This window comes from Trachypithecus francoisi, unplaced genomic scaffold (assembly GCF_009764315.1).
Source record: "Trachypithecus francoisi isolate TF-2019V2 unplaced genomic scaffold, Tfra_2.0 Lachesis_group14, whole genome shotgun sequence".
In the NCBI taxonomy this organism is placed as follows: domain Eukaryota; kingdom Metazoa; phylum Chordata; class Mammalia; order Primates; family Cercopithecidae; genus Trachypithecus; species Trachypithecus francoisi.
In genome coordinates, this window is record NW_022681459.1 from 27,268,755 (window position 1) to 27,286,433 (window position 17,679).

Consider the following 17,679-nt stretch of genomic DNA (forward strand, 5'->3'; position numbering starts at 1 on the left):
TTGGGATGGCATGTGTCGTCTGCTTCACAATGCTTCACCAGTACCCCAAGCCCTCAATTTCCACTTCCAGTCAGTCAAATAATTCTCATTCCTGGAGCAAATCTGATAGATCTTTTCATAGAAAGCCATAATTGGTGGCTTTGCTGGACCCACTGAAAATTAAAGAGACTAGAGTTAAAAAATTAATTTTCCTTGCCGACCAACAGCTAGGATTTAGGGGACGGGCTGGTTTTCACCTGATTTCTGACCGAGCTAGGAACGTTCTTATTGTTCTTCCCTGAGGCTCTGCAGTGTCGCTGAAGGAATGTCAGAGAACCAGACAGTGGGGGGACCTGGGTCAGAGAGGGAAGAGTTCCCCCCTTTTGAGGTTTGTTCTCCAGCTGGCATCTCTCCTGGTGGCTGCAGAGCAGCAGGGGACATGCGGAGGTGGACAGCAGGGTCTAGACCTACCTCGCAGCCTCTTCAGCCTCTGCTCCCGCCGCCTCCTCCGCACAACCAGCAGGAGCACGAACAGCAGCAAGACCCCCACCAGGATACAGGAGATGGTCACCAGCATCTTGAGCCCCTCGTTGGTCGTCAGCCCTTCTTCACTTTGGACAACTGATTTAATGAGTGGAGGAATTGTACCTGAAAGCAGGGCCACGGTGTTAGATGGCTATTAATGAAGACGGCATGGTGGAGCTTTTAGGGATGACAGGTTATAAAAATCGTGGTGTGATACTAGGGTGTCAGAGGTGATGAAAAATGAAAAGAACTCTTTCTCTAGGCCCTGGTTAACTTATTTTCGTATTTATTTCCCTCCCTCTGCCTGAATTTCCAACTTATTCTATAGCGCACAAATGAAAAGGATTTCCTTTTGCGACACACTACTGAGCACAGGCACTTGAAAGCATGAGGCCCAGGCTCGGTGCTGACAAAAGCCACATGCATCTACCCAGAATTAAGTGTTCCCTTGACTGTCACCCACAGTACAACTGATAGAGACTACTTGAAAAAACTGGGCATCAAAGAATGAACAAAAGGTTGGGCAAATGGACAGAAGCGCATGTGCAGGGAGAGGGTCCTAGAAACACTCGCATAAAGCTCAAATCCCTTGTGATTAGGTTATTTGTGGGCTTTTGTCACAGGTGTAAGACCGAACCTACTTCAACAGCTGCCATCTGAGAGTACAAGAGCTACAGACAACTTTTCAAAGGGGACCCATCTAGGTTCCTAAAGGAGCCTACTTTTGATCTGGCATTATTCAACAGTGCTACAAAATCCAGATTATTTCGAGTTATAAGGAAACACTGAAGGAAAATGAATTCTGAGCTATCTTAAGCTGCCTTCTATCCAGATGCTCAGTACAATGGATGCAGAGATCTAAACACAGGCATCCACCTTTTATGGGATATGTATTTTGCTACCCTCCATTATGTAAGATGCTCCACCCCACGGCACTTTCCATATACAGCAAGGGCCAGAAAGTCAGCACTTCAGGAAAAGAGAATGCAAAAATAATATAATTTCTCTCCGAGCAAAATGGTCTTTATGCCACATTTAGTAAGCAGAGCAGGGATAACGGAATCCTCGTTCCTCTGAGATCTCTGCTAAAGCCAAGAAGACTGTTTTTCCAACTTTAAAGTGTTTTTGTGAAAACCCAACTCTCCAAATGCTTAGAAATTCAGGGAAGAGGCACTTACAGGATGCCCATAAGGATGGGTCTGCAAAACCAAGACAACACAAGGACAAGCAGAAACACTTGGCTAAGGAAATGGCAGAAGAAAGAGTGAGATCGATAAATGGAGGACTCTGAAACCTGAGTGATATGAATGTAGGCTGCCCATCTTGGTTTTCTCAAGATTAAAAAGTTCTTCAGGCAGATGTGACAAGAGAGATATTAAAGCTATCTATTCATGAGTTTGGTCCAAAGAAATCTGTAATCTCTTTCAAGGAAAATATAAATATGCAGTCTTAATTCTTACTGTCATAAAGTCATTTCATATTTCCAAAATGTAAAGGTAGCTTGCAGGATTTTTCAAAATTTGGGATCTTACAGTGAGAAAATGATACGTTTTCTTAGAAGACAAACATTTAAAATCCGCAGAGCACTTTGTGAATTAGAAACACATTTCCAATTCTACACATGAGTAGTTTCTAATTAAATCATGAGCTACGAGCATATCATCAGTGTGCACATTTAAGCTGTGTGCCCAGGCATCTGCACATATTATAGAGAAGCTGGGGACCAGAGAGTGAATATTGCAAGACAATGATCTAAAGCAAAAAAGATACTACTCAAAAGTGTGCTGGTTAACAGAGGATTTTGGTGAACCCTTAAATGCTAAGTAAAGTGTCTGGTGAGTGTCAAAGTTCTTTACTTTGTAAGATCAAATAATTCAGCCACATTATGGGGAGAGGCCAGCTTGGAAGTTCTCCTCTGCCTGTGGGTGATGCTTTGTAATGGGGACACCTTTGAATGAAGTCACTCGAGTGAGGGCTATGAAATTAGAGAGAGGCAGCCCTTGAAAAGCATCAGCCCTTGAAGAGAAAAGTTGTTGTCTGGGAGGGCATAGGCTATTCTGGGGCCATAGGACAGAGCCCCTGCAGAGGCTAGGGACCCCGGCTGGTATAACCAACACTAGAAGAGCTTTCTACAAGCTCAAGGTCTTCCTACAGCCCTGAGACCCAGGCCAGAAGTGCCAGGAAGACCCTGGGCTCTGGCGGAGGAGGGTGTTGTGGAAAAATGACCTTGGACAGGAGATTTGGGGTAGGTCTGCTTTATGTGCAAAGCAGGAAGAGCCAGTTCTGAGCCATCTGGACATTATAGGAGAAATTGGTCAGATGCAAATCCCAGGCAACTTCACCTCATTACATTAGCTCCTTGTGGTCATTTCTGTGGGTCCTTAGGTTCACAGCCACTCTTCTTAGGATGGCATAAACTGTGCTCCAAGGAGCTACTTGCTGGAGCTTTAATAAAGCGGCCTCCCGAATGCACGAAGTAGAGGAAGAATCACTCTTCCAGAGAGCAACCTTTCTCTTCGAGGGCTGATGCTTTTCATGGGTTGCCTCTGTCTAATTTTTACAGCCCTTAGTTTTGAGTGGCTTCATTGAAAGGTGACTCCTCACAAAGCATCACCCACAGGTGGAGGAGTACTTCCAACGTGGTCTTGGTTTGGCTAACTGTCAATAAAGGGTTTCGGTGTTTCTTGGTTAAGTCGTTCAACACTGTGGTCTAGCTTGACCAACAGAAGATGAGTAGAAGGCTCTGAGGAGAGTTGCGCTGGAGTTCCAATTCATCCTGATGCATTGCTGCCGTTTTTACCTTGCAATTAGAGCACCTAACTCAATCCTTGCTGTTCCTACGCGCTGCTACCGGGACCTTCTAAAGTTCCCCTACTAAGTTACAGTCAAGGACACGCTCCCTTTCAGCTTTGTTGGGCTTAGCATTTGTTCAGTTAGCAATAAATGGCCCTTGATACCAGAAAAAATGAGTGAGATTTTCAACCATTTATTTTTGGTTAACTAATGTCAAGAGACACCTCACCTAGTTTTTGGAAAGTAAATGCAAGTGGCAAGTGTGTGTGAGTTTGTGTGGGCGCACGTGTTCATGGATTTCTATTATCCTATTTCCATCGGTGACCCTGCTCCTGCCCAGAGACTAACATAAGCTCCTTTACCATGGAAAATTGTTTTTGCACATGCAGTTTAAGGGCATAATGAGTGCAAAAAAGAAAGTTGTTATGTGGATTGGGATGAGGTGGGGAAAGGGGTGGGAGACAACAAAAGCAATGTTAGCTCATAGACATCAACACAAGCACAGAACCACATGGTCAAGAGTCCTTCAGCCCTGAGAGAAATCACTCCTGCCCCATGACTCCCCACTGAGACTCCATCAGTGTCCATCAGTGTGGGCACACAACTTACGACACCTCCTGATGATGGCAACGGCTTTGGCCACTGCTGTGTTTCAGGAATGCTGGGTTATCTTTGTCTTGGAAACTCTCCCTCACTAAAACTGACTTCTCCCCGAGGACCCTGTGCTCTGACACCCTTCTTGTTCTATCTCTCCTACGCTATCACACTTGCAGAATCCAAGCCTCATTTCATTTGAGTCTCTTATTTCTGGACACACAGTGATGGTCATCTGGATATAATGAACTAGGGAGCCCCAGACAGAGTTCACTGAATCCCCAAAGCCTAATGGGCTCCATGGGCACTGGTCACACTATGGCAAAGATGATGTTCGATGGGAAAGGGGCAGGGCCCACGTGCACATTCCCCAAGACACAAACAGGAGAGCCATGAAGCCAGCCAGCTTACTGCCATCGTAGTTGAGCGTAGCGAAGTTGGCCTGCTTCTCGGCGCAGCCAGCGCTGTTGCACACCCGCATCTGCAGCTCATACCAGGTGGCTTCCTGCAGGTCATACAGGATGTAGGACTTGGAGAGAGAGGTCCTCTGAGCTGTGGTCCAAACTGTGGTCCCAAAGGGCCTGTACTCCAGTGTGAAGGAGGTGATGGGGCAGCCGCCGTCATTCCAGCCAATGAGGTTCAGCCTCACGCGCGTGGTGTTGATGCTGGCAAACAGCTCCTGCTCCTTTGAGAACTGGGGCTCTGCGGGAGAAGGCACATGGAGGTCAGCTCACAGAACACATGGGGAGGCCATCAGCATCTTCACGCATTTCCCTCAGACTGCTTCCTCCAGCGAGGCCAGGAGCTCAGTCCAAGTCTGGCTCACAGGCACTGGCAACTTGTCGCGTTAATAGAGACCTTATGGACCAACAGGCTTTCTCCAACTGTAATGACCTGGGTGTGTGAGGGAAAATTGCATGGGCAGAGGTTATTTTGGGGTATCTTAGAGTTCCCTAAAGAACAATGCGATGTTCACGTATGGGTTTCCTTCTGTGGTTTGCGCTGCAGTGTGCTGGGCTGACCTTTTTCCATCCTCATGTGATGAATCTGACTCAAGAGAAGACAGAATTGGATTTGGAAGCACCAACAGATTTTCCTCCACAACTAAACACTTGGTCTTGGAGCCCAGGGACCTAATGGATATATTTCTGCATAAATCAATCCCAGATCATTTGACCTCTTACCACTTGTTACTCAAAACTGTGGCACCGGGCACAAATTGCCATCTCATTACTCGCTCTCCTGCCATCTGACCCCACCCCACCTGATAGGACTCCCATGGGAGGAAAGCCTGCAGAGACATCTCCTCACCTTCTTCCTATCCTCACACAGAGCTGCATCACCCCTCCTTCCTTCTGGAGTTCCTGGGACAAAACCTCTTTCTCTGAATATCATTTCTTTGGGGTTCATCTCCTTGAAAGTCCACATTTTAGATTAAAAAAAAAATGCAACTCATTTTGAAATGTTAACAATTTACCCATCATTTTCCCTCTGAAAAGCAGGGGCTATGCGGCAATGTGGAAATGATAGGAAGGTGGGGGTATGGGCTGGCTGAGGGAGAATGGTGCCTCAAAACGGCTGAGAGGGCAAGTGTCACGCTTCATGGCTGTACAGCCTTGGCACCTCACGTTCACAACGCTCTTGATTTTCAAACGACATTCTTCTCTTTAACTGCAAATGAAACAATAAAAGAGAGGACCAGAACACTCTGGAAGGTCCATCTGTCCCTCTCATTATGCTGTGGCACTGCTGAAGCCATTTGAGGAATGACAAAGTTCAAACACATAAACATAAAACATGATGGATCTTTTATGATTCCAACCTCCCCTTCTGGCTGGGAAAACGGAGGATATTTAGAAGCGACGAGAAGGCATACCTACCTTTTCCTAAGGTCTTTGCTTCTATGATTTCACTTATACGCCCTGGGCCCACTCCATTTTGGGCTGTCAGTGTGAACTTATACCAAGTCCCGCATTTGAGATTTTCCAAGCGGTAGGAACGTTCGCTGGGGCTGATTGGAAAACTCCCCCACTGCTCACTGTTGTCCTCAGAGTACTGCAGTATGTATCCTGCAGAGAATGAGAAAGAGTCACATAGCACTGTTTGCTTTCTATGGGAAGTGGGTTGACGTTTGCATTTTGTGTGGGTAATAGAATGAACGTTCTCAGAACTGAAGAATCTTCAGAAGGAACATTTTTACTCTTTCTGATTCCAGGAAATTTAACCCAGCCTGGGAGAAGCGCCATGATGTATTGATCAGTGAGTCATTTGGGCCACACCAGACATTATCACTGCAAAGTATTGCTGGATAGTGTGGTCAAAATTAAACCACTTTTCTGCTCATTCTCTTCTAAAAGCCATATTGGGCAGCAGGGAATATTAAGTTGCTAAGTACCTGCCCCTCAGATCTTATGTGCCTGAATCCTTGAGTGCAGACGTAGGCTGAAGCTGAGTTATTTTTGCAAGACCTGAATCTCTGGGATAGGGACACGTTATCAATGGGAGTAGAGATTTCCTCAACTGCCTCACTCCTCAGGCACTCCTGGTCTCACAGTCCATAGACACTAGGAGAAACAGCTCCAAGTCTTGCAGCCACCCCAATATTCTGACAGTAACCTGGCTTCTCTTTAGTTTGAAAAATTCCTCCAACAATTCATTCCTCCACAGGACCACTGCCTCTACTTTTACAACTACTAACAATGACTGTTCACTCTTGAGCACTCACTCCATGCCAAGCCCTGTCCTAAGCCCTTTGCTTACAGGATTTCTGCAACTCTATGGAACAGTGATGACTCTCCCACACTGAGATCCAGAGCAGCTAAGTGGTGAGTCCCAAGTGCAGAAAGGAGGACACAGACCCTTCAGTCAGCCTGAAGCCCATGCTCTTCACCCCTGTGAATGCTGCAATATTCTTCCTGTTAGCTCCTTCATCCCTGTTATCTACAGCCATGTTCCTTCTCCACCCTGGCTAGTGGCCTGGAATATGGTGTCTTTGCAACAACGGCTTGGTACCTTCTATTCCTGTCCTGTGGAGCTCCATTTTAATAAAAACAAAGCATTTTTTTCCCTGCACACTACAGTGTCTCCTAAACCCAAATGGGCAGGTTTGCTGATTTCCACACCCCTCACATGGCGATCACTCATCTCTGATGCCTCCTTCCGAGGTCACGGTCAGTGTCTTCCCTACTCCTTTCAGCCTTCCCTCCCCACTGGACTTCTGTAGCCATAGGGTCCCTGCTCCTTCCTGAGCCTTTGTGTTCCTCATCTGACCTCCGCAAAGCTCCTTCAGTACCTGACAGGTGATATCTGTGCACCTCCTCCCAGCCACATCCCAGCCTGTATTCCAGCTGCCCTACACATTATAGGGATTCTGCTTTCCTCCCACTTTCCACCCTTGAAGTCACCTCAAAAAACTCCTCTAATCCTTGGTGATAGGCCTGTATAGTTCCCTGTCCCCTGCTACCATCCTCAGTGCCATCAGTGTCCATCAGTGTGGGCACACAACTTACGACACCTCCTGATGATGGCCACGGCTTTGGTCACTATGGTGTTTCAGGAATGTTGGGTTATCTTCGTCTTGGAAACTCTCCCTCACTAAAACTGGCTTCATCCCGAGGACCCTGTGCTTTGACACCCTTCTTATTCTACCTCTCTCATGCTCTCACACTTGCAGAATCCAAGCCTCATTTCATCTGAGCCTAAAGCCTAGGGTCCCTCGAGCCCTTCCCCAGGTGTCCCCCATTTTTTTCCTATAAGAAGGTTCTCTAGTCAGCCTGGAACCTTTGGTAGGCTATTTCAACAAGGAGCCTAGTTTCTCCCACTCTTTAGACTTCTGGCCATGCTTATGTTACTGGTAATCTGTGATCCACTTTTCTTCCCAGCTGTCCAGAATCATTTAAGAAAGTCATTAGGCCAAGCGTGGTGGCTCAGAACTGTAATCCCAGCACTTTGGGAGGGCAAGGCACGTGAATCACGAAGTCAGGAGATTGAGACCATCCTGGCTAACATGGTGAAACCCCGTCTCTACTAAAAATACGAAAAATCAGCTGGATGTGGTGACGCATGCCTGCAGTCCCAGCTACATGGGAGGCTGAGGCAGGAGAATCACTTGAACCCAGAAGGCGGAGGTTGCAGTGAGCCTAGATCACGCCGCTGCACTCCAGCCTGGGCGATAGAGTGAGACTCCATCTCAAACAAAACAAAACAAAACAAAACAAAACAAAACAGAAGAGAAAGTCATTAAACTGTGATAATTATGACTCCTACAATTTGTGCTGAGCCTCTGCAGCTGGATCCTTGTAGCTTCTTGGCAATGACTTTGTTCATCTATTAATGACTCCCTGTGCATTCCGCAAGGCAGCTGTTACAAACCTATCCCATGATCCTCAAATCCACAGACACATCCTCACCACTATTTAAAAAAATATCACCTCACTTTTTCTTTCCTGAAAAAAAAAAATGAAAAGAAAGAAAGATCTTCCCTTCACCCACTGGAATGCTGATAAAAGTCTAACAAGTGGTTCTTGGAGAGGAGGAAAAAGGCTCTTATTTGTAGCATTTCTGATTTCCATGGTGAGGGAATGTTCTTAGGATGGCTGTGGCTACTGAGTGCAAAGCTGGGAAGGGATGGGCACTTCACTCTTGGAGCTGGAAGGAGCTGATCCAGCACACCACTGAAGTCACTCTGAAATGCTCCTGACTTCCGGTTTACTTCCCAGCCTTCATTCTCTCTCAGAAGAAAGGGTGTTCTCTGCCTTAGGAAGTCTAAGCCCCTATTCTCTCTCCCCAGCTCTGGGACCTCTTTTATGGCTCAGGCCCTCTTTCCTGTGTATCTTCTGTCTCTAGCTTAACTCCACCTACACTAGAATGATCATGCTCACTCCTTCCATATAAATCTCATTTAGGCCACGTGTGGCGGCTCACGCCTATAATCCCAGTACTTTGGGAGGCCGAGGTGGGCAGATCACCTGAGGTCAGGAGTTTGAGACCAACCTGGCCAACGTGGCAAAACCCCGTCTCTAGTAAAAATACAAAAACTAGCTGGGCGCAGTGGTGCGTGTCTGTAATCCCAGCTTCTTGGGAGGTTGAGGCAGAAGAATCCCTTGAACTGGAGAGGCGGAGGTTGCAGTGAGCCGAGATAGTGCCATTGCACTCCAGCCTGGGTGACAGAGTGAGACTCCATCTCAAAAAAAACAAAACCTTGTTTATATACCTCAACTATGAACTAATTGCAAAGGCTTTGTGCAAATAGATTGTTCTACATGTACACTTTAGGTCTTCTGTCTTTTATTACTTTCTAAGTCAGGACAGTACGTATGGTTGCATAAATGAATGACACTGTGTTGACAAAATAAAAAAGAAACAGTATTTAGAATCTCAAAAAAGAGATGTCCAAATTTCTTTTTTCTTTCTTTCTTGCAACTGTTGATATTTCACTCTGTGAATAAGCATCCTTGGATGAATGATTTGAGTTTCAACAAATATCCTAAAAATAGATGTATGGTTTCTGTCATAGGTTATGGAGGGACTGTTTATATGTATTTTTTGGGGAGAATAAACTAACATATACCAGTCATTTGCTGAAGATGTGTCACTTATTGGCATGTGGATCACACAATTAATCAACTATTGTGGACAATCTCTATCTTATTACCTCTGATGGAGCTGCCCCCATTGTCTCCAGGGAGCCAAGAAAGGGTGATGGAGGAAGACGTGGTCTTGGAGACTGTAAGCCGAGGCTGATCTGGTGGAACTAGAGAGGAAACAGTTTTTAGAAAACAAGAATTAGTTTTTTCACATCTTTAATTTTCCTGAACAGTCATTTACCAACTCATTTTTAACAGCCACTTATTAAATAAGTGTTTTAGATTGCCAAAATAAGCAATTCACTTCTGTCAAAATGTCTATTTAGTTGATATCCTGGGCTAAAGAGATAGAACAGAGTGAATCTATTATTTTTTTAAAAAATCAGCCACATTTCTTCTTGGATTCATATCTAACGCATTTCCTCACTAGTTCCTTGACTGTCTGAGTTATTCATCACTAATTGAAATCTTCTTTAAACTTACTAAGTATACATGCCTCATTTTACTATGAATTTCAGCCATGAAATTTAAATGGAAAAGATAAATGGCATCCACTTAGCAGTTCTGTTCTTCTCAGGATGGGAAAGGGGAAGGAGGAAAAGTAGCTAGTGGGAAAAAGAATTGGAAAAATCTTCACTTTCTAAGCTATTCCTCCAAGATGCAACACACACACACACGCACACACACACACATACACACACACGCACACACACACACACGCACACACACACATACACACACCTCTCTGAAAATCAAAAGCAGGCCTTGGAACTGCAGAACATGAACTGGTCTCTCTTACTAGGCTTGTAGAATACATACTGGTAAGTAAGTCTGGACCGGTTCTGAGGACAGAAACACTAAAGAAATTCAGAATCAGGTTATCCAAATCATATAGAAAGCTTCATAGAAAGCTTCATATAAAATTCCCTCCTCTTTCCCTCCGAGAGAAGCCTGATATATTCGCCTATCTCCTTAGAGTCATAATATAGTGCCTGTCTTCCAGAATGCCCTCGAATTATCCTGACTTCAATTAACTTGAAATTCAAGATCAATTTTGCAGTATTTTTAGAAATATAGTCCTTTTCCTTTCCTTCCATCCCACTGAGAACAGTATTGATTTTACTTTTACTTGCTGTACTCTATTAATGTGACAACACCTAAATCCAAAGAGGCACACACTTTGATTTTTCTACTAATAAAATATTGCTGTGCATACAAATCTGAACTCAATCAGTTATTGATTGGGATTTACACAAAATTTTAATATGACAATCTTTTGAAGTTGTGCATATTTTGTGTATGATATCAACAAAATACTTAGTATTACATGCATAGCTAAATATTATAGAAATCTAGTTAGAGCTCCAGCCACTGTCATTTTATAAAGTACACTGCATATAAAAATTGAGTTAATTAGCATACGAAAAAGACCACAATTCAGACTTGTTTTTTGTTTGTGTTTTCTGGGGATACACTTACACATATGTAAACAGTGCAATTAATGGAAATTAAGAAGGACTTTTTTAGACATGCACGCGTAAAGAAAAAAGAGAATAGGCATTCTGTATGCAAAGATGTTTTGTATCTTGGTATTTCTGAGGTTGTGAATGCTTTTCATTTTCTTTGATTTGTTTAATAATATTTTGCAAAATGAACATGTGGTTGTTTTCTGTAATATGAAAACAGAGATTAGCTCTTTACAAGGGCTGATTTTAAAATTTGTTCAATGTTACTCTTTGCATACAAAGTGTACATGTAAAAGATATCATTAAAAAGAGTCCTCAAATGTTGTACCTTGTACTTGTAGGTTTAAAATAATTTCATCAGATCCCCAGTTGTTATTGGCGATGCAGCTGTAATAGCCAGAGTCTTCTGCTTTCACCGTGCGAATAATGAAGCTTCCGTTGCTAAAGATGCTCCTCCGCCCATCAATCGTTACTAGACTGGGTGTCCCGTTACTGCCTCACAGGAAGAAAAATGCACAGATTAAAGAAATTACAATCCAAATTAGCTGAGGTTGGGGAAAAGCATAAAGACTCTCTGTGAAGCAAACAACGCATTTGAAAGCTTCATATTTCTTGCATTATGAAAGAACTCAATATGATTACATAATGAAAACAATCAATAGCTGTGTAGCTGAAGGTTTCCTTTGTAAAAAATGTTATGTTGAAGACGAGATCTGTGTCAAGGGCCCAGATTCTGGCTCAAGTCAATGGGCTCCTCACCCATGCCAGAGACTGATGGTCCTTCTTTACTCCATTCTGCGGGCACTGGAGATCTCCTCATTTTGGCAGCTCTGGGAATTTCTTCTGTAGGCAGAAGCGCCAGTTTCAACAAATCATATAGGGGGAACTAAACCTTGGGAGCATTTTTAGATTCACTGAAAGTCACAATTATTCATGATTTTGGCATGAAAAATGACATGTGATATCTCAAGAGGGTGATGAGTTTACCCCAGTATAAAAAGAACTGTGTGGCCATCATAACCACTGCTCCCGTGGCAGACTGTCCTGTCCTCTGGGGTCATTCCCACAATAGGCAGAATGCCGGCTTGACCTTGGGAGCTACATATTTCATTTGGATGAACCGACTTTAAATGCATGAGAAAAGTGGTCACTAAACCAAGCCATTATTATTTCTACAGTTTGGTCACTACACCAAGCCATTATTTCTATAGTTTATGCCTTCTAAGTGCTTTTGCTTGAAAATAGGCTTTCTTCTGAATCCATTATATCATATTTCTATGCTCATAAACGAATTTTCAACCCTTTACTTATATCCTAATTTCTTCTCCTGAATAGAGATAAAGCACTTTAAAAAGTTATATGGACAGACCACATCTCACTCACTCTCCCCCTCTATCTTGGCTCCTATTATTTTAATAATTACTATTGAGTATGGAGAACCAGATTTTAAATTAGCAAAGTCCTAATGTACTCCATTTCTTAAAGTCCTTTCTCAGGGTATTTGAGTTATGGTTAGTTCGCTATCTTTAAAGAAGAAGAGATAGGTGTTAAGTCACACAATAACCTTGGGTACATTCATCTCAGTTACATGGACAATTTATCTGAGAGGGTACAGCAAACGTCCACAATAATTGAGTTGGTTCGACTATTTTCCTTGCAAGCATTCTCTCATGAATTAAAAGGCTCTGAATTAACAGAGGGTTGATACAATAAATCAGACCCTTTCAGTGCGAAAGCCAAGATTTCTTCCCTGCCCTCATCTCAGAAGAATTGGTAGGTTTCCTTGAGTTTTCACTAATATAAATAAACACAAAATTAGGAGACCACCAGACCCAACCTAAGTATGTCAGATGTAATCTCTTAGAGTTTCACTGAAGGCATACATTGGGTTACTGGTTACCTGTCTTTCATCCATTTGACCGCAGGAGAAGGGTCCCCAACAGCCTTACAAGGCAAGACAATGTCTTTCATCCATGGAGTAGTCACTGTCCCACTGAAGGTCAGGATTCGCGCAGGAGCTGAGGAATCAAACGAAGTGGAAGCCTGATTACTCCACAGACGCGTCTACACAGAGGTCAACGTGACCTACTCAATAAGGGCAATACCCAAAAATGGATGTGAAGCCAATTCACATTACAACTGTCCACACTACTCCCTGGTACCTGGGTTATGAGGAATTGTCATTGTAAGAACACACAACTAGCAGAAAATTCCCATTGTAGCATTTTTTTCCTTTGTTGACTAAACATGAGGAGTCCAAATTAAATAGCTGGGGCTTCATAGGCCAAGCAGCTCCAAGCTGTGTTTTCTATGAGCCCAGTTATTTCTCAAAGCACTTTATGAAGCAATTTATCTCAACACAAAAGCTGTTCATTAAAATATACTTTTAATATCAGAGAAAGTAGACAATACAAAACACAACAGCCCCAAAGACGGGAAGGAGTAAAACTGGAACAAGTTCTACTTATCAATTTCCCGACTGTGTTATAGCAACTTGATCTCTAGGACACACATTGAGGAGAATGAACATTTTCAGAGTGGCCTCTCTCGAAGAACAACCATTTGCTTGGGACAGTGATTCAGATGCCCAAACAGGAGCATCTGCCAGGGGCATCTGGTGCTGGCACGGCCCCAAGGTAGCAGGAAGTCCCAGGAGACAAGGAAAAAAGCTCATGGTGAACTTGCCTTGAAGTCCAGTGTGGCCAGCAATGAGAGGTTCTAGTACTACCTCCATCAGTGAGTCACAAAAGCTGACAGGCACGCCACACGCAAGTCTTCTAGAGGAAAACAATCTGCTCAGTCTGTGTCATACATCGGGACATTACTTTCTGGGGCATAAACAGGAGCCAGGGGCTTCTCCTGTCCTTTGTTTTAGCCAGTATGTTTCAGACACTGTCATGGAGCTGGGGACATAGAGGAAACAGGTGCCCCTATGGGAGCTCACCCTCAATAGATGCACAGACCGAAAACCACAGGTGGAAGGTGGTCTTGATCTGATTCAGAGCCCATAAAAATGGGACCGATGTGAGACCCCTGCACCATTTCTGGGTTGAGGGTTTGCACTGGCAAAGGAAGGTGAGAGGGCTCCCTCAGGGAAGCTCTAGAATCCCAGGAAGGGCAGAGTACCCAGAACCAAGTCATTATGCAGCCATCTTAGTATAGAATACCCACATTAGCCACTAGGATCTACCAGATCAAATCATACATTTATGCTTCTGGGCACTGTGGGCAACAGTAGAGAGAAAAAGGAAATGCCAGAGGGCTTAGAAGCTAGACCTTGTTTTTTGTTGCAGCAAAACCAATGTTTCAAGCAGTTTCCGCAGACTGAGATGAAGTATTCTAAGGCAGGGCTCATTTCATCAGTCATTGACATTGCTGATTTTGCATCATGATAACAAAATGGTCCTGATTAGGCAGCATCAGATTTCCCGCACTGGTAGCTTTTGGCATTTTCTTTTTCACACTCTTCAGACAGTTCTTTAGAGAGTGGAGAATGTCCTCAGCAGTAAAAGGGGGGTGGCTAGAGGAATTCAGCTAGAGTTATGGGCTTTCTGGCTTTTTAACAGTCAGCCACTTTAAGAAATATGTTTTACATCAAATTCCAGAAGCTACACATGTATTGAGATGTTTGTGTGAGTGCAAACAAAGTTGCCTGAATAAAGACTTCACTATATGTGATGCATTATGATGTTTTCTACCTTTTCTTAACCCTAGTTTAGTCTAGTCTAGTTGATTTGACTCTGTTCCATTCTATTCCATCGTTGTTCTTTAACATTCTGGGCATAACCCTTCAAATTAACTCCAGGACTTATGAATGCTTTTCCATGAGCAATTTTAAAAATACAAGCTAGAGCTACTTCATCTTCAAGCCCAACCACCTCCAATGCTATAGCTCAATGCCCATTTTAGACAGTTGAAATTTAAAGGGTCTCTAGCCAGAAATGTCATGACTGGGCAACTCAACACACTAGACCTGGGGCAGCCAAGAGAATCCCCTAAATCTTTGTTTAAAATGCAGGTTCCCACCATGGCCTTGTGGATTCAGCAGTTCTTTCGTGTGCTTGGGGCATCTGCCTTTTGACAAGTATCCCACGTGATTCTGATGAGAAACTGAATCCCTTTGCAACCTGGTGTCCCCTCTGATTCGGGTCCTGTTTGTTCGCAGCCATGGGGCCAGATTCTCTGTGCCTCGTTGGTGTCCTGGACCCCTTCCTAGGAGGGGCTTCCCCCAGGACCAGTGCCATGGCCCCATTCTGCCACTCCCTCCGTAAAAGCAGTGGTCCTCCTCTTCTTCAATCTATATCTGAATTTTGGACCCTGTTACCTGTCGCTAGACTGCTGCTGGTCTGCCTTGACTTCCAAACAAGTGCAGAATAACCTGTCTCAATCTCCTCCGCTGTAGACATCCCCACCCCTCTAGGACGGGCCTTTCAGCCTTAATGGTTTGCCAGTGTCTGGGCTTCTGTGTGGGGGCTGCCCAATTGATTATCTGCTCCATCCTGAGGCACTCCCTAGCTTATCCCCTTTCCAGAAAACCTATCTACAGCAACCCTAACCCTGAGTCAACCTCCCTTAAGCATGAAAAGTTGAACCTTTCTGCAAAAAATCCATGCAAAAGAGTACTTGGAGATTGACCACCATTTAGGATCACCAACCTCAGCTGAACTGTCAGTACTCCCTGCCAGTCTTACTGTTTCTTTAGTAAATGTCCTCCCCGTTCCCTGCAATGATGGCTTCCTACTGTCCCTCCTCTTCTCACACTTCTGGGCTTCCCTCCACCATCCCCAAGTTGCCTAATGCTTCAGGGACACCATCCAGGAATCCTGCATTTCCAGTCACCAAATCTGTGAATCTACTGGCATTTCCTCCTCTAAACCTCAGTGCTGTGGTCATGGGCTCTTTCTTACGTATTGTTGATTTCTCCTTTCTCCCTCTCTACTGGGATCTTCCCATTACCACACAAACATGCTCTGATGGCAGGCCTCACGAAAAAACAATGAACCCAGAGCCTTTCCTTGAATGAGACCCTCCCACACCTCCAAGCTTCTTCTCTTGGTTGTCACTTCTTCCAGGTGATGTGTGTTGAAGGAATGTTCTGCCCAGTCAGCCTGCCCCTCACCTCCTACCCACTTTCTCACCTGACTCAGGCTCATTTCTGCATGCCCCTCCACACTCACTGACACCGCTCACAGAAAGGTCACCATGGTCCTCCACATGGCCAAACTGAGGGGCATTTTTGCCTGGTTTCACCTGACTTTCCAGCAGCAGCAGCCTCAGCCGACCGCTCCCTCCTTTTGCAAGCATTTGTTTTGAATCTGCAGCCTAACACGTCCTGGCTCCCCCGCCTCTCTGGCTTTTCCCCTTTTCCTTTGCCTGCTCCCACTCCCTTTGAGAGGCCATCCTGTACCTTCATCTCTCCTCCATCTCTCAGCCAATCTCATTCCTATCCCAGGTGTAAGGGATACCCAGATGCTGACTCCCCTGAATTTCTGCCTCCTTCCAGATGTCTCTCGAGAGCCAGGACACACCTCAGTGCATAGACGCCTCTGAGTGAATGGCTCTTCGTCACCTTGGAACCCCTCCAAATGCCCGTGCCTCCTCTCACTGGCTTCAAAATCCACTTTTTCCATGGTCTTCTTCATCCATAAATCATGCCTCCACTTATGCTAACCCACATGAGAATTTGGGTTTTCATTCTTGCTATCTCCCTCTCCATCCTCCTCCATTTCTGCCACTAAGTCTCCTCCGCTCTGTGTCCACAACACAGCCCAGGCCCCTCGGCCTTCTCCTCTCAATCCTCTTTGCTACTCTGCTACTCCAAGCCTCACTGGGTGACCCCTTGGCCTCCTTGCTGGGCATCTGCTTTTCTCACCCTTCCCCCTCTGCAGTCCATTCAGGACAGAGAGATCAGGGTGATCTTTAAAAGCACACCCACCATTGACTGGGCGCAGTGGCTCACGTTTGTAATCCCAGTGCTTTGGGAGGCCAAGGCAGGCAGATCACGAGGTCAGGAGATCAGAACCATCCTGGCCAACATGGTGAAACCCCATCTCTACTAAAAAATAAAAAGCAAAAATTAGCTAGGCGTGATGGTACGTGCCTGCAGTCCTAGTTACTTGGGAGGCTGAGGCAGGAGAATCGCTTGAGCCTGGGAGGCGGAGGTTGCAGTGAGCCGAGATGGCACCACTTCACTCCAGCCTGGTGACAGAGCAAGACTCTGTCTAAAAAAACAAAACAAAACAAAAATCACACCTGCCATTAACTATAAGAAAGGCACCATTTAATTAGGATGTCTACAAAAAGGAAAACTAGGTGTGAGGTAAATGGCAACTCTGTATTCTATCATCACAATTTTTCTGTAAGTCTAAAACTGTTCTAAAAAATAAGGTTTATCACACACACAGAGACAGACACACACACATGCACATACACACACAAAGATCATGTGCCTCCTTTGCTTAAAACCCTACACTGTCTCCTTATCTCTCTTATGGGAAAATCTGAAACCCCTAACAGTGTTGAAAACCTAGCATGATCAGGCCCCTGCCTTCCTTCCCAGCATCTCTGGGACCACTATTCCTTCCCCGGCCCCAGCAGGGTCCAGTGTCCTGGACTTCCCACCTGCTAAATCTTTCTCTGCAGAGCTTCTGACTGCTCACTTCTTCCCTCTTCACATAACTGCCTTTGCTTGTCCTCAGGGACCAAGTGTGTCTTCCACCTCCAGGTAAGGTCCTCTC

The 17,679-nt window shown here is 44.8% G+C and overlaps 1 protein-coding gene across 1 annotated transcript in view; it reads right to left on the reverse strand.

Annotated features, from left to right (window-relative positions):
- DSCAM (DS cell adhesion molecule) overlaps nucleotides 1-17,679 on the reverse strand; it is a 341,028-nt gene that overhangs the window by 69,279 nt on the left and 254,070 nt on the right. Inside the window, exons 18-23 of the mRNA XM_033232515.1 lie at nucleotides 12,843-12,960; nucleotides 11,271-11,434; nucleotides 9,545-9,643; nucleotides 5,772-5,960; nucleotides 4,303-4,593; nucleotides 451-627 (exon numbers count right to left, since the gene is read on the reverse strand). Of these exons, the coding sequence (XP_033088406.1) occupies nucleotides 451-627; nucleotides 4,303-4,593; nucleotides 5,772-5,960; nucleotides 9,545-9,643; nucleotides 11,271-11,434; nucleotides 12,843-12,960 (1,038 nt within the window). The remainder of the gene's footprint in view (nucleotides 1-450; nucleotides 628-4,302; nucleotides 4,594-5,771; nucleotides 5,961-9,544; nucleotides 9,644-11,270; nucleotides 11,435-12,842; nucleotides 12,961-17,679) is intronic.